General features: G+C 43.3%; 1 protein-coding gene across 7 annotated transcripts in view; it reads left to right on the forward strand.

The window, feature by feature from the left end:
* The window catches only part of DPP6 (dipeptidyl peptidase like 6), a 506,101-nt gene that overhangs the window by 454,908 nt on the left and 34,983 nt on the right, over window positions 1-16,210 (forward strand). For all 7 annotated transcript variants that reach the window (XR_013831809.1, XM_079946663.1, XM_079946665.1 and 4 more), the window contains exons 9-12: window positions 8,280-8,434; window positions 9,413-9,510; window positions 13,619-13,742; window positions 14,802-14,840. Coding sequence is in view for 6 of the 7 variants with exons in the window: in XM_079946663.1 (XP_079802789.1) it covers window positions 8,280-8,434; window positions 9,413-9,510; window positions 13,619-13,742; window positions 14,802-14,840 (416 nt within the window). In the remaining variant the exon portion in view is untranslated. The remainder of the gene's footprint in view (window positions 1-8,279; window positions 8,435-9,412; window positions 9,511-13,618; window positions 13,743-14,801; window positions 14,841-16,210) is intronic.

Below are 16,210 nucleotides of genomic sequence, written 5' to 3' on the forward strand. Positions count from 1 at the left end.
TCGCCTTTTTTACATTTTTGAAGCACTTGACAGCTTTTTTTGTATTATTTTTTATTTCAAATATACAAATAAATACATAGATAACAGACACATGCATTAATAATCACTACATAAATCAAATAATATCAGACTTAATAACCCTAAAGGTAAAGGGATCCCTGACCGTTAAGTCCAGTCGTGGACGACTCTGGGGTTGCTGTGCTCATCTCGCTTTACTGGCTGAGGGAGCTGGCATTTTGTCTGCAGACAGCTTCAGGGTCATGTGGCCAGCATGACTAAGACGCTTCTGGAGAACCAGAGCAGCGCACGGAAACGCCATTTACCTTCCCACTGGAGCTGTACCTATTTATCTACTTGCACTATGATGTGCTTTCAAACTGCTAGGTTGGCAGGAGCTGAAACCGAGCAACGGGAGCTCACCCCGTCACGGGGATTCGAACCGCCAACCTTCTGATCAGCAAGCCCTAGGCTCTGCGGTTTAGACCACATCTCTACATATAAAAAAGAAGAAAAGAAACAAACAGAAAAAGGACAAAATAAAGACAATGACAAAAACAATATAAGATTCTTCCATTCAATACTATTCAATGTGATTCAGTCCTATAGTAGTATTTCTCATACATGATACCTTTCCATATGGATTGAATCTCTTTGCATGTTTTAATTGTTGTGGACTGCCATCTATCTCAGAACAGTTTATTTTGATTTAATTCCCGCCCCCCCCTCCTGTATTTAATATTTTCTCCTCATCTTGGTATGAGAGAGCGATGTGTCTCTATGTACGGAATTATTGAAATCTTCTTCTTCTTTCACTTGGAATGTTATTTGTTAGAATCCCTAGTAGAATTGCTTCCAGATTTTTATTGAATGTAAACTTTAATATTTTTTCACTTGACAGCTTTCACCAGTCCCCCCCCCCAAAAAAAAAAATTTCATGCACTGATATCTATGTACAAAACTGAACATTCATGTTAGAGCAAAATGATTTTTAACACAGCTGCAGTAGCTAACACCTAAGCTTACGTGAGTACTTAAACAGGCTGTCTTTATGTATAAGTAAATATATTATCATGCTCTTTAGGTTCCTATATAGAGCATGTATTTCTTACATTATTCTCTGTTGAACCATGTTACCAAACACAGCCGTCCCATCCTGCAGTTCTAAAGGAGCAACCAGGGAAATGGAAAACTTTACATCAGTCCAAATGTGTAAAACCCTGAATGCTCTTTTGCTCCCCCCCCCCCTTTGCCAGCATGCAGTCTTAAAACTCATTTGGCATTTACTTCACCATCCAATTAAGCTCTCTCATTTCAAGTTTTCTGATTGCTGCCGCTTGGTGGTGAGATAAGTCGGCTGTTAAAGAAAAGCCATCAACAAAAATATTTGTACCCTCAGAGGAAATTAAGCATTGTTTTAAAATAACAACAATGCAAAGTTTGCAAATACTTACCAGCGTTTGCACTGGTTGCAGATTTATCTGCAAGTCTTGAGTGACACACCATGGCATTGCGTATCTGCAGCTGTTCAACAAACTTATGACGTTGCCTTATGCTTAATCAGATGTTTGGCTGTGAACATAAGAAGAGACCTGCTGGATCAAGCCAATCTAGTCCAGCCATTCTAAGCCAACCTGATGTCTTTGGAAAGCCCACAAGCTGGACATGAGCACAGCAGTTTTATCCTGCTGCTGTTCTCCAGGAAGTGTTATCCAGAGGCCTGTGATCCTGCTGGTAATATGTAGCTACTATGAGTAGCAGCCATTGATAATCCTCCACAAATTGCTCTAATCCCCTTTCGTAACCACGGTTCTCCAAGGCCTTTCCTTAGCCTGCTGCCAGATAACCCTTTAACTTGAGGTACCAGGGACTGAACCCAAGTCCTTTTTCATGCAAAATATAGGAGTGCTTGGTAAGTGCCCAGCTATATCAGCCCACGCATCCATCAAGTAACAGCTTTTCTGACTACAACAGTGGCCAGACAGACCAAAATAATCTCAGGTGCCATTTCGTTGCCCATTTCCACAATTTTCCAGCAGTGATGAGTCCATGTTTGTGGATGATGCTACATTACTAAGGACGCTGGGGGAAATAAACTCCAAGCAGGCTGCAGTCCATCTGGGCTTTTGCCATCTTTAAATAATTTGGTCTCATTTGCAGGCATTACTTCCAGATTATTCATTGGGGGGGGGGGTGGGCTCACTGCTTACTTCCCTCCATTATGAGAACCGTGTTTACTTCTCCCCTGTTGTTTAACCAATTGCTAATCTCCATGGAGTGCCGGTGTATTCTGCTGCAACTATTAAGATTAGAGAGGAACTAATGGTCAAACATTCTTTGCAAGTCCATGCATAATATCCATTAGATTGTTTTTGTCCACACCCTTGCTGATGGTTTTGAAAGACAGTGGGTCAGGATTTCCTTTTGCAGACACCATTATGTCCTCCCCCCACCCCGAATTGAAAACAAGACAAACATAGCATCATAGACAGCACAACTCTTTATTTACTCGAGCAGAAGGAAAGAGTGGGCTGCAAATGCCAAGCTAACCTCTTCACAGTCATGCTGTTTCATTATCAGAGCTTAGAGTCATTTTCTGTTCCATCTGTCTTCTGGTTCTCTCCTGCTCCAACTTAGAGCATGCTACTTACTCTGCAGCATGGAATCCTGGCTCCTCCTATCCTGTCTCAGAATCAGAGGCATAGAAAAGCTATTGCCCAGCCCATTTTAATCAATTAATTGATGAGATTTAATTAATTAATTAATTAATTGCTTGATGCTCAAGCAATGCTTTCAGTTGCCAAAAATCAAGATGAACTAGCTTCTAAACATCACAGCATTTCAAGAGACATTGTAAGACAGCAGCAGTGGCTGGTGGGGGTGGAAGGGTGGAAGGCAGGGAGGTCAACAATAGCACCAAAGGCAATGACAGCCAGCCAGCCAAATAATTCTAGTTTTGTGCCCAACCTCATCTCCCTCCCTGCTGAGCAAGGGGCAACAGTGAGATGGAAACTGATAGGCATTGCTACCTCTAGGTCTCGTTGTAAGTCCTGGTTGTAAGGCAGGCTGGTTCCGGCTGGGAGAGGGTGGACTGAGATTGGTGCGGTAGTGCCCCATTTCCACTCATGGAGCAACCTTCACTGTAAAAAATGGCATAGCCTATTGCAAATAGTGTTCTCAGTTGCCGTATACAGTCTGTTACAGATGTCCTCAACTGCCCTGTATACCTGAAGGAGCGACTCCACCCCCATCATTCAGCCTGGACAGGAAGGTCCAGCTCCAAGGCCTCCTGACAGTTCTCTCATTGTGAGAAGTGAGGTCACAGGGACCAGGCAGAGGGCCTTTTCGGTGGTGGCACCTGCCCTGTGGAACACCCTCCCATCAGATGTCAAACAGAAAAACAACTACAGTGGTACCTTGGGTTAAGTACTTAATTTGTTCCGGAGGTTCATTCTTAACCTGAAACTGTTCTTAACCTGAAGCACCACTTTAGCTAATGAGGCCTCCCGCTGCCGCCGCGCCACCACCATGCAATTTCTGTTCTCATCCTGAAGCAAAGTTCTTAACCTGAGGTACTATTTCTGGGTTAGCGGAGTCTGTAACCTGAAGCGTATGTAACCCAAGGTACCACTGTATACAATTTTTAGAAAACATCTGAAGGCAGCCCTGTGTAGGGGAATTTTAAATGTTTGGTGTTTTCTGTTGGAAGCTGCCCAGAGTGATTGGGGTAGCCCAGTCAGATGGGCAGGGTACAGATAATAAAATTGTTTTTGTTGTTATGTGAACAATCCTGGAACCCTGGCTCCACTCTGAAGCAGTTACTTTGCCATTAAAGATGTGCCACTACATGTTTGTCAACTGAGAGTATTGTTCCTAACAGGCTGTCTACTGTATTTATTTGCAGTAGCCTGCTATGCCCTTTTTCTCCATCTTATAATGAATATTGTACGCTATTATGTTGTTTAGAAGCTGGCTTATTGTAATAGCTGGCAACTGAAAGTGCTCTTTGGCAGCTAAGTTGCATTCACCTCCATGTTCTCATTTTCTTCAGAAGTTGTTTTTATTTTGTTGCTGCATTTGTATATAAGGATATTTTCAGTAGAATCTGCAGAGTTTTTGTCCTGACTTTTAGTCTTGAGTGGTGAGGAATGATCCTTCCCTGTTTCACTCCTCTCACAACATAACTGAGCCAGGCAAACAACAACAACAACACTTTGTTCGATTAGTTGGCATGTAGTAGCAATAGTAATGAGAGAAGCTCACGCCTTCCAATAGCAGTGTTGATGTGGAAGGATAGCTAATTTTGTTGTAACGGCAACAAATTGAAATCAACTGGACTTGTCAATAAAAATTGGAATTTCATCCTGTACTCAACACAAAGTGGTTTCACTGCAGGAATCCCTGGGGATCTGCCTATATGGATTCTATTGCCTTGCATTCTTGGTGATTTAATGAAATGGTCAAGCTCTGGGCTCCCCTTAAGGCATTTTGGTGCTAGGCAACCAAATACAAGCAACCAGATACTAGAGTCACTGGTCCCTCTCAAGCAGTCCTGCCTGGTTCTGTGGCAGTACAACAAAACCTTCTTCAGCTAGGGATGTTGGAGGATTTCAATGAAAACAGGAGCAGAAATTGCTGACATTTGCTTATTTGTCCTCTATCCAAAAGGGAAGTCAGTGCAATCAGTATTTGCTCTTTCTGTTGTTGTTGCTTTCAGTCTGCAAATGATACATAACTAATTACGTTTTCTTCCATTTGCACTAAAGTGAATAGGGGAAATGTAATGGCAATGTAATTTATGTAATTAATAACTAAGTTACGTAATTTTGCCGCAGCAAACAATGAGACAAATAATGTAGTTTTGGGGCAGTAGCCAAGTTGCAGCCGAATGGAAAAGGCGCTGCGTGAGACAAACACAGGGCAGAACAGAGAGTGATGCAGACTAGGGTTGGAGAAGAATGTCATTCTATCTCCAGTTTTAAGTGAATTCGCATTTCCTGGAATAATATCTTCCTTAGAATGTAATCGTCCTTCAGATTTCTTCTGGATTTTACAATGCAGAACTTGATTCAAAGATGTGCCAAAATGCACTGTGAAATTTCTTTGTTAGGATAAATGTGTGCATGAAGCTAAAATGAATATTTTAAATATGCTATTTGTGACAAAATGCATTTTTAAATATGTAAAACATTTCTGTTTGCTTGGGTTTTTAAAATTCGGTTTGATATAAACATATAACATATGAATAATCATATGCAAAATAAATGTGGACCAGTGTGACATGCCAATAGCCTCACACACCCAGACACTGCAATGTTGCTTGTGGGCTATGTTTTTTGTATAGGACCTATAGTAGAGTGACACAAACAGGAAAGGTGTTTCGGGACTCAAGTACGATGTTATGAGTTCAGCTTTCTCCATCAATATAAATGGACCTGTAACGAAATGATTTTGGGTGCAACGCTGTCGTTCGTCTCCTGGTCTCTTTCTCTCTAGCCTTGTGAATGTGATAGACAGCTAGTACTTGTTCCAGTTTTTAATTTGGACACCGACAGAGGCAGAGAGTACTGAGAGGGTTTAAGCTGGAGTTAGCTGGACTGCAAGCAGCCGGAGAGATGCCTGCCTGCTGGAGTCCAACCTGCTGTTTTGTAGTCTGGTGCAGGCCTGTGGTTTCCTGCCTGCCTTTTATTTCTTGCACTGCCCTCTGCTGACACGTTCGTAGGTAGAGCAGATATTACAAAAGCACCATCCACCTGCAGTACTCTTTCTTTCATTCAATGGAAATGAAACACTATAGGGATGAGCCTGAACTTTCCCCACTTCCTGAAGGTGTGGAGCATTTAACAGTCTCCTTATTCTTACTCTCTGCAGTCACTTTGCAATTGCCCCTGTTCTTCAGAAGCATGTCCTTGATGTTTCAAAAGCTAATTGCTTGCTTGCTTTTTTATTATTACGGGAAACGTATGTCCTCCTTATAAATGCAACCCTACAGGTTGAATGATAGAATCCATCCACAACCTTTATCTTAGCTGAAATGCATTTTTCTTTGCTTCATTGAATGTTGTGAGTGCCTTGGAGTTTATCTTTGTGCTGCAGGTTTGTTTTATAGGGCATTCTGCATAAAGTTTTTGCACTGTGTTTTGAGGGAGACAAATAGCTGGCAAATACTAACAAAAGGGCTAGGCAGTCTGTAAATTGGTAGTGAAGCTCAGAATGTGCCATTCGGCTGGTAAGTCATCAAAGCAGGTAGGACTTTTGAAGGCAGGCGGTGACAGAATAAAAAGAAATGAGCTTGAACAAGACAGAGCTGTTGTGTGCTCTGAGCTCTTGGGTTTAAGAGGCTGGCAGGCAACTTGCTCTGGACAAAGTTGTGCTCCCCTGGTAAGAGCAGGCCTGTAGCTTGGGTCTAGCATTATTAACAAAGGTTCAGTAGTGAGTAGACATGCCTATATCCAGTTCCAGTTGTTTCTCCTGTTCCTGCTCCTTTAGTACATAGCTGACATAGCCACTGTACGCCATGCTCTGGTAACTTCAAGACTGGATCAGTGCAAATCACTCTATGTGGGTCTGCCATGTAGGAGAAAGAAAGAAGTCACATTCTAGTTCTCCATACAGGTCTCCCACTGAAACCAGCATAGCATCTAGGTCTGTGCTGCACCATGTCCACAGTCCACAGGTGATGCTTTGAATTCACAAGGTCGCGTGCCTAGTCCTCTACCCCACTACCTGGAAAATGTTAGAGTAGATGGACCAATGTTCTGACTCACCTGGAGATGCTGGGAATTGTACCTGAGGCCTTCTTCACACAAAGCAGATGCTCCACCATTGAACTACAGTCCTTCCCTGCTGTAAAATTATATGACCATTCTGAATACAGTACTGCAAAATGGGCAAGTGGCTGTTCCCATGGTCTTATTAACTTGATTTATATTGCACTGTACTGCAGACACACATACCCATTCACAATTTTCTGAGCATGCATTTGATTAAGCAGGCTGTTGCCTGCAAAGTTATCATACCGGCACACCCATGAGGCAAGGTGAGGCAGTCGCCTTGGGCGGCGGGATCCACAGCGGCAGCAGATCCTGATGTAGCTCTTTAGTCCCCTCCTTGTTCCTTATGTAGATCTTCACTCACCCTGTCTTCCCTGGTGGGGAGGGGGAGGCTGCCATTTTGTGGTTTGCCTAAGGTGCTGAAATATATTGGTTCGGTCCTGATCATACATATGTACAGTCACAAAGATGCTTCCACGATGTTGCTATTTTGGCAGGTCCTTTTTATGTTTGTAATTTTTGCAGGGTGACATGACTCGTCTGGAATTGCTCATGCGAGGGGTCCCCTTTTCATAAGGATCCACCATGCTTCAGTGTCCACAAAAATCTAAGCAGTAAAATTCTCATGTGAAAATGTCCTCCAGAAAGCCTGCATTGGGATCTCACATGATCGTCTCTTGAAGTGCTTCATTAAGCTTGAGAGATCTGAGAAAGATGTTTGCAGAATAAAGTAATTCCTGATTAATGCTGAAGTGTCAAGGACTTGCCAGCCCTCTCGTCGTATTCCTATCAGGCATTTAATTGCTGAGCCGTGCCTGATTATAAAAAGCTTCAAAAAAAGGAATTAAAAGAGAAATTCAAAGAATGAAATGAAAACGAGCCAATAAAATATTCCGTGCCCAATGTTTTTCTTGCAGAATAGAAGCTAACACTACATAGGCATTATCCCAGGATGGAGGACTGATTATATCAAACTTGCTTATTTAGTAGGGTTTTGCATGAGCCCCCCCCTCCATCTGATCTAGGGACCCAGAGAAGATGTGCCTCTCCTTTTCTCCCTACCCACCACATGGGATTTTAAACCCTAATATTAATGTTTAAACATGCAGTTGTGATGGGGGGAGAAGGAGATGCATGCAGACTTCCTACGAGTCTCCTTCTGTGCCTTCTTCTTACTGCCAGGCTCCCCCTCCCTTCAGGTGGACCCAAGAATGACCTTCCCAGAATGATCTGGGGCAACCTCAACCCAATTTGGCCAAATCCCAGGCCTAACTGAGTCAGGATTCATCTGGATCCAGTGAACAGCCCTAATACTTACTTTTACTATGTTCAATGGGGCTTACTCTCATATAAGTGATCACTGGATCGCAGCCTTAGAAACAACCACTTCCAAAATATTTTTCCTCCCTATGATGTGGTGCACATAGAGCTCTCCACCCTGAAGTTCCCACGCTAACAAATTTTTTGGATCTCATGGTCTTCTTTCCTCCTTTTTTCTTATTTACGTAGAGGAGATCCTGAAGACCCATGTTGCACACTGGTGGTCCCCCGATGGCACAAGATTAGCGTATGCAACTATCAATGACTCCAGAGTCCCCACTATGGAAATACCTATGTTCACAGGCAGCCTCTACCCTAAAGTGGAGACTTATCATTACCCAAAGGTAGGATGGATCTGATCTCTTTAACACCTGTATCTTTTCACTTCCACCTGGTCAAAATACAAGAACATGTAGCAACGTAACCAGAAAAACCCATTAGCTTTACACGGAATACTTTAATTCATCCTAGTAAACAAGTCTTCAAAAATTACTAGACTGAAAAGAAATTCCTGGCCTGCTGAGGGCTGCCGGAGAAAAGTTAAAGTACTATATTTCTGTGTTGAGCTCATATCTACACCCCATATTTATGGCCCATGGCTCTCCTCAAAGAAGCCTTGGAACTGTAGCTTACAGAGCTACAGCTACAGTAGCCTCCAGAACTACAGTTCCCAGGATTCTTTTGCGGGAACTCATATGTTTTAAATGTGCATTCAATGTGCTTTAAATGTGTGGTGCAAATATGACCTTTGTTTCTATGCATTCCATTCCCTCTTTATATGCCTGCTCACTTGCTTGCATGGGATTCCATGCCCTCACCAGCCCCTCGTTCCTGCTCACCAATGACCACTTGCCTAGTGATTAAATATAAGGCATCTTTAACCACCGCTCTAATCACTTGAGATCCAGTTGCATGACCATATATAGTTTGTAGATTGTTTCCCCTGCAAAGCCATTCTGTGGCTTCCAGTTGAGCAGAAGGGGCAGAGGGGCTAGGGTGGTGAGAGGGCTGTTTCACCTTTTATTTGTCAACTGTTTTTTTTTCACTCTGGCTACTTTGCATGGGGATTTTTCCCTTCTGAAGCAACCATAATGGCTTTGTATTTTAAAAATATAATAATCGCTGGGGAACAATTTCAGAGCTATAGGTAGCATGACATTTCTGAGCTACATCTGCATTCTCTCTGTTTTTCTCATTCTTAGTCAGGTTCTGAAGTTTGCCAAGTCCAACACTAAAATCCTCATTTATACCTTCTTACTTATAAACAGAATTAGTCATTTATTAAACACTTTTTTATCATTCTGTCTTCTTTTGTCTTCTAGGTTGGAACAGAAAATCCAAGCATTTCCTTACATGTCATTGGTTTGAATGGGCCTACTCATGATCTGGAAATGACTCCTCCTGATGATTCAAGAATGGGGTTTGTGCTGTACTAGCTACTTGTGGCAAAGACCTGAAGTTGTTACCTACCACTCCTTCCATTAAACCTCCTTTTCTATTATTATTGTTTCTAATTCCACTGTCTTTCCCCTCCTCTCTTCTTGTCTTGAGCGCTTATCTGCTTTGATGACAGAGAGGCTTGGGGTATGCACATTTTCCATGGCCCCTCTAGCTACCATTGCAAAAATTGCTAGACTGAAAAGAAATTACTAGCCTGCTGAGGCCATTAAAACATCCGCTTGTTGGCACAGATCAGTCCAGGGGTCTCAGAAGGGTTATTTTAAAATGAAAATCCAGCTGATAACACTCCATGCCTATGGATTGCACTGTGGCTGTAAATTTAAGACAAAACAGCTTGTCTATTTAAAGGCATCTGTTAAAAAAATTATTTGATATTCAATTTGAATCCCGCTCTTCGGCAAATAATAGGCTTTCCCATTTGATCCTCACAACAACCCTGTTGAGGTAGACTAGGCTGCAGCCTGCTAGCCAGCTTCATGGCTCAGCAATGATTTGAACCAGCAACTCCTTGCTGAGTCTATCACGTTGCCCATTACACCAGAACTGGAAAGGCTATGCCACAATAATGCCATGCTAAGGTTGGAAACCTGTGAATGATTGGCTTGGAAATAAATCCTACTGAACTCTTCTGAGTAGAACATGAATTGGATCATACTGACCCACAATACAATTAAGCAAGTATAGCTCTACACACCTACTTACCCCAAATGTATTATATGCCTGTCTAATTGCCGTTTCCAGGGTGGTTACCATACCTAATGTCACCTTTGCCATTACATCAAATGTTTACTCCATTCTGACCTCCATTTCTGACCTTTATTTTTTATTACTGTTATCATTTATTAAATTTGTATCCACCCCTTCCAAAGGAGCCTAGGGCAGCAAACAGCAAAAACGTTAAAACAGTGGCGTAGCATGGGGGGTGCAGGGGGGCCGTCCGCACTGGGCGCAACATCTGGGGGGGTGCGCTCGCCGCCTCCGGAGTCGCTGAAGAGCCTCGGGCGCAGGCTATAGCAGAGCCCCATGTCTCGCGGAACCGACGAGCTGTGCGCGCGTCAGGGCTGAAGGCATCCGGCAGGCAGCGGCTCTCAGCGCTCCCCGTGGTCTCCGCGCGTCAGGGCCGCGGAGGGCACGCCAGGCAGCCCCTCCTCACAGTCCCGCCGCTGCTGCAGCTGCTGGGCCATGTTGCATTTTCCTCGCCTCTCTGCCCTCCTCCTCCAGGCAAGCGGCGTCGTTTGGGCGGCAGTGCCAGCGGCAACTCGCCTCAGATCACCTGACACAGACCTGCCGCCGCCGCCGCCGCCGTGGCTACCTTACTGTAAATACACCAGCCCAGGCAGCAGCAAGAAGAAGCTGGCAGCAGCGGCAGGTTAGGGGTTAGGGTCGCAAATTACTTGCCTTGCCCCGGGTGCTGACAACCCACGCTACGCCGCTGCGTTAAAACAGTGAAATTTACCATTAAATGTTTTGTGCTGTGATTCTAAATACCGTAGTTTTAGTTTGAAAATGAATTCTTTTGAAAGCAGTGGGATTTCATGTCAGGGTAACCTTATGGAAACAATGCTTATCTTCTTTGAAACCCCTGATTAACTAAAAGCTTTGGATACCCTCCAGGGTAGTTGAATCAATGAGCTTGTGCTGTTTAGTGTGTCCAGTATATTGCTAAGGTTAATTATCTGTACTCTGTGGGGTATATTATAGGTCTCAGATTTAATTTAGCACGTTCAAAGCTCACCTTAAAGTCTGCTCAGATGACCTAGGCATTCAAAGGTTAACTATTTGGACATGACTTAGAACTATTTATAAAATACATAGTCCTCAGAATGGTCCAGAATATATGCTGAAATGAGCTCTAATCTCAGACTGAGCAAAGAACAATGTTTAATTCTGAGTTTATAATCTCTGACATTTGCATCCAATTATTGGGGAGCATGAGCCTTTGAATAACAATTACTGGAAAACACAATTGTGCTCATGGGCTTCCTGTAGGCATCTGCTTAGCTACTATAATAACAGAATGCTAGACTAGATAAGCCTTCGGTCTGATCCAGCAGGACTCTTCTTATGTTCTGAACCACTCCTCTGCCATGTGGGTCTCATCCACTGTAACCATTAATCCAACTGAAAATAAATCATATTGAACCAGAAAGTAATATATCATCACCATCATAATTACACAAACCGTATGATCTGGTCCAACATATTCCTTGTGCAAGATTTGGAATCCCTGGTTCTCATCAGTCGTCATCAAACCCTTAGTTTTGTGACCCAGTTTTGGATTGTCTGAATGCCTCTCTCTATTTTGATTTTTTTTAAAAAAAAATAATTCACCACCAAGTTCAAGAAAAGACATAAATATAGCCATCAAACCATGTTGGAAAACCTCCTGATTCCAGCTGCTTTGGGTTTCTAGAAGGTGTAGGAGACAACAATTTGTCCTACTTTCACATTGATTCTTAAATTGTGCAAGCTTGTTATCAATGACCACTCGCCGTGACGGCTGTGCCTCCATAGTTGGAAGCAGCATGTTTTTAGTTGGTGGAACTGCAAGAGAGGAGGGTGCTGTTGTGCTCAGGTCTCCCTTACAGATTTCCCACAGACATCTGGGTAGTCCCTGTGAGAACATGATACTGAACTACATGGGCCACTTGACTGAACCAGCAGGTTCTCCTTATGTTCTTATATTGTGTTCTTAACACTGTCGGAAGGAGTTTTTCATTCTCTGCTTATTTTAGTTTTATTAACAAAAGGAAAACAAGCTGTTTTCCTAGAGCAGTGGTTCTTAATTAGCTTGTTGTTGTTTAGTCGTTCACTCGTGCCCGACTCTTCGTGACCCCATGGACCAGAGCATGCCAGGCACTCCTGTCTTCCACTGCTTCCTGCAGTTTGGTCAGACTCATGTTGGTAGCTTCGAGAACACTGTCCAACCATCTCGTCCTCTGTCATCCCCTTCTCCTTGTACCCTCCATCTTTCCCAACATCCGGGTTTTTTCCAGGGAGTCTTCTCTTCTCATGAGGTGGCCACAGTATTGGAGTCTCAGCTTCAGGATCTGTCCTTCCAGTGAGCACTCAGGACTGATTTCCTTCAGAATGGTTAGGTTTGATCTTCTTGCAGTCCGTGGGACTCTCAAGAGTCTCCTCTAGCACCGTAATCCAAAAGCATAAATTCTTCAGTGATCAGCCTTTTTTATGGTCCAGCTCTCACTTCCATACATCTTAGCTCAATTAGCTAAGTATTGCTAATTCAAAAGCCAAGCTATTGAAAACATTGATACCTCCATGGTACCAACTGTGAACCACTGCCCTAGAGAATATGCTGGTGCCAAACTGTCATGTGAAAGAGAGGGAGAGAAAAAATGTTTATGATACTGAATTTCTAGTGCACCATTATATTACCCAAACTTCAAATGCTAGGCATGGGCAACTCTGTTGTTCTGCCCTGCAGCAGAATGCTTGTGCTCTGTCTTCTTATTTTGCTGGATAATCAGATCGTCTTCATCCTTCTGAGTCCTTCCTTCTCTGTATGCACAGCAAATCTTTTCCAGAATGCAAGCGATTTCTCCGGCGACGCAGCACATTAATCCCAACGAGAGCAACAACTCCTTTATACATATTTTATGGCAAACAAATGAACTCATAAAAATTTTATGGACTGTACACACTGTGAAAAGTCATTGTCTTATAATTTAAAGATGACTTTGACCTGTGCATTCCACTTGAATATGACTTACAACTGCGACACTCATTCATTATCAAGTCATTTACCCCTTTCTTAGCTCAAGGGGGAGAAGTGGCACGCTGCATGCCTCGAGAACATAAAAAAGCAATAAGCAGGCAAGGGGCTGATTATGATGTAGGTAGTATGGGAATTCAGACGAAGTTCAAAGAGAGGAACACAAAAATGAATCCTGGACTTGTTACAATCACGACATATTGTAGTCTCGTTCTGCATCAAGTTTATTAATAGTCCACATTCCAAAAACAAATATTTGGGTCTGTACAGTGAAGGGAAATTGTGTTCTAAGTACATGTAAGAGTAGCACTCACATGCCTTCATTTGTTTTTAGGGAATACTATATAACCATGGTGAAGTGGGCAACCAGTACCAAAGTTGCAGTAAACTGGCTGAACAGGGCACAGAATGTTTCTATCCTGACTCTCTGTGATGCAACAACTGGAGTCTGCACAAAGGTATTCATTTTTATTTACCTGCAGCATGTATCGTCCACGTGCAAGTTCTCAGGGCACCTTACAAGTAAAACAAGTTGAATGTTCAATAGTGGTATCAGTGTTTTGATTCCAGGCAGCTGAACACCCATAGCTTTTCATTTGGCATTTGTAGTCTGCACCAATTTTTTGAAGCCTGAAAAAGGTGAGCGACCCGGGGTACATTTTGTGTGCATTGAAAGCAAAAGATGCATGCAACTGGAATTGAAAGAGGAAACTCCCTAGTTTCCCTGGGACAGATGTGAAGCTAACTGGCTTGTAATTTCCAGGATTCCCCCTGGATCCCTTTTTAAAAGTGTGCCAATTGGGCCAGTACTCTTCAGTCTTTTGAGACTCAGGGTCCAGCTTTAATTCAAACATGCATTTGAGAACTCATTTCTTACATTTTTCACTATGCATTTGTATGGTGGAAGTGCTCCTGTTTCAGCCTAGCTTAAATCAGTCAGCAACCTGCTATTAGCTCCAGAGCCACCAGTTGAAGACTTAGGTCTTTCGGGTGGTTGTGTAGGTGTGGCATACGACCATCCCCTCCCCCATTCAGTGATGTAATATAGGAGCCAACTTAGACCTCAATGCAAAAGCTCCACCTGATGCAGGCCATGTTACTTATCATTATTCATCTCCCACACAAAAATTGGGATGGGGAGAAATTTGACACTCAGGATCCCCACTCAAACAGGTGTTCATATGTGGCCTAGGGCATAGTTTGGCCCAGGTGTGTGGTAGAAGGGGGGGGCGTTTCAGTGTTCCTCCACCAAAACCCTGGGTTGCTTACAAACAATGTGAATAATTATCCTCTTACTGTTATTCACATAGATTACTGCCATGCTTTAAACACATTCACTTGTTTAATCAAGAGCAAAGGCCTTTCAAGTTGCCTGCTCATAAATCATACTCAGATGGGCTCCTCTGTGCTTGCTCAGCCATTGTTGGAATTGAGTCAAATAGCTTTCTGCCCTGATGAGCAAAGTATAATAGATGCAAACTACAGTATAATATTTTAATTATGTTGCTTTGTTTCAGAAACATGAAGATGAGAGCGTAGCCTGGCTGCACAGACAGGTAATAGTGGTCTTTCCATCTCCTTAATAAAAGGTTCCACACTCAAAAGCAACAGAGCAGAACCACAAAGGGGCAAATTGAGAGATGCAAACACACACTTCAATACAGATCAACAGTGACGTAGGAACCTACCTTTCTATAATAAAGCTACTCTTTGTCTAGGGATGCTAAATCTGTGCGCTTGTGTTAGATGCAGCAAAAGAGATGGAAGAGTTGGTCGGAAAAACTGTTGACTGCCAGCTTACGCTTCAGTGTGGTGTAGTGGTTAAGAGCGGTAGTCTCGTAATCTGGGGAACCGGGTTCACGTCTCCGCTCCTCCACATGCAGCTGCTGGGTGACCTTGGGCTAGTCACACTTCTCTGAAGTCTCTCAGCCTCACTCGCCTCACAGAGTGTTTGTTGTGGGGGAGGAAGGGAAAGGAGAATGTTAGCCGCTTTGAGACTCCTGAAGGGGACTGAAAGGCGGGATATCAAATACAAACTCCTCCTCCTCCTCCTCCTCTTCTTCTTCTTCTTCTTCTTCTTCTTCTTCTTCTTCTTCTTCTTCTTCTTCTTCTTCAGCAGAGGCCTTCTTGAGAGGCTCCTGCAGGCCCAGGAGAAAGTAGACTCTATTCCATGAAGCTTATGCCATGATAAAGGGGTTCTTTTTCCCCCAGACCACCAAGTCATCAGGGGCACTGGGGTGGGGTAGGGAGATGTTCAAACTGGAAGATGGACTGCCCTGCCTGAAAACAGGGCAGACGTTTCCTCAGTCAAACAGCTCTTGGTTCTGAACCATGGTTAGCAAAAGCCCATGGTTCAGAGTAATTATAATTGGTGTTGACATTGAGTCAATCAGAATGGCAGTGTTTTGCGAGGGGAAGGCATGTATACAGATAGCAAAGTCTGGATCAGCTGTTCCAGCTTAGTTGGTAGCCTTTGGCAGAAACAAAGTATTAAGCTGTGTACTCTTTTAACAGAAATCTATACGATTGGTGCCTTCTAGCTGTTTCTCTGTAGGCCATTGTATGCGCCTGTGATTTTTTGTTTTAACTGTGCAAAGGGATAATATATTTGAACATCAAAGTGCTGCGATGCCCAAAATCTCCTGAGGGTTATTTCTCTTGATCAGAGTCACAGAGCTGCTTCTCAATGAACAGCAACAGCAGAAGCCTTTGGAATTGCAGGGCTTCAAGTTTCTAAGGATCAGCCAGCTCAGCTGTATGCTGTTTACAAGATATAGCCCTAGACCCTGGAAGAAGCTCTCTGCTACCTTACTACTGCTCTTGTCAGGGGCTCCAGGGTATGACCTGTGAATGCTAAGGCGTAGTTTAGTGGGACTGAATGTGCTCAGGTGTAACAAACGCTGTAGTTTGTTAAGAACGCTGAGCG

This window comes from Podarcis cretensis, assembly GCF_951804945.1.
Source record: "Podarcis cretensis genome assembly, chromosome: 12".
NCBI lineage: Eukaryota > Metazoa > Chordata > Lepidosauria > Squamata > Lacertidae > Podarcis > Podarcis cretensis.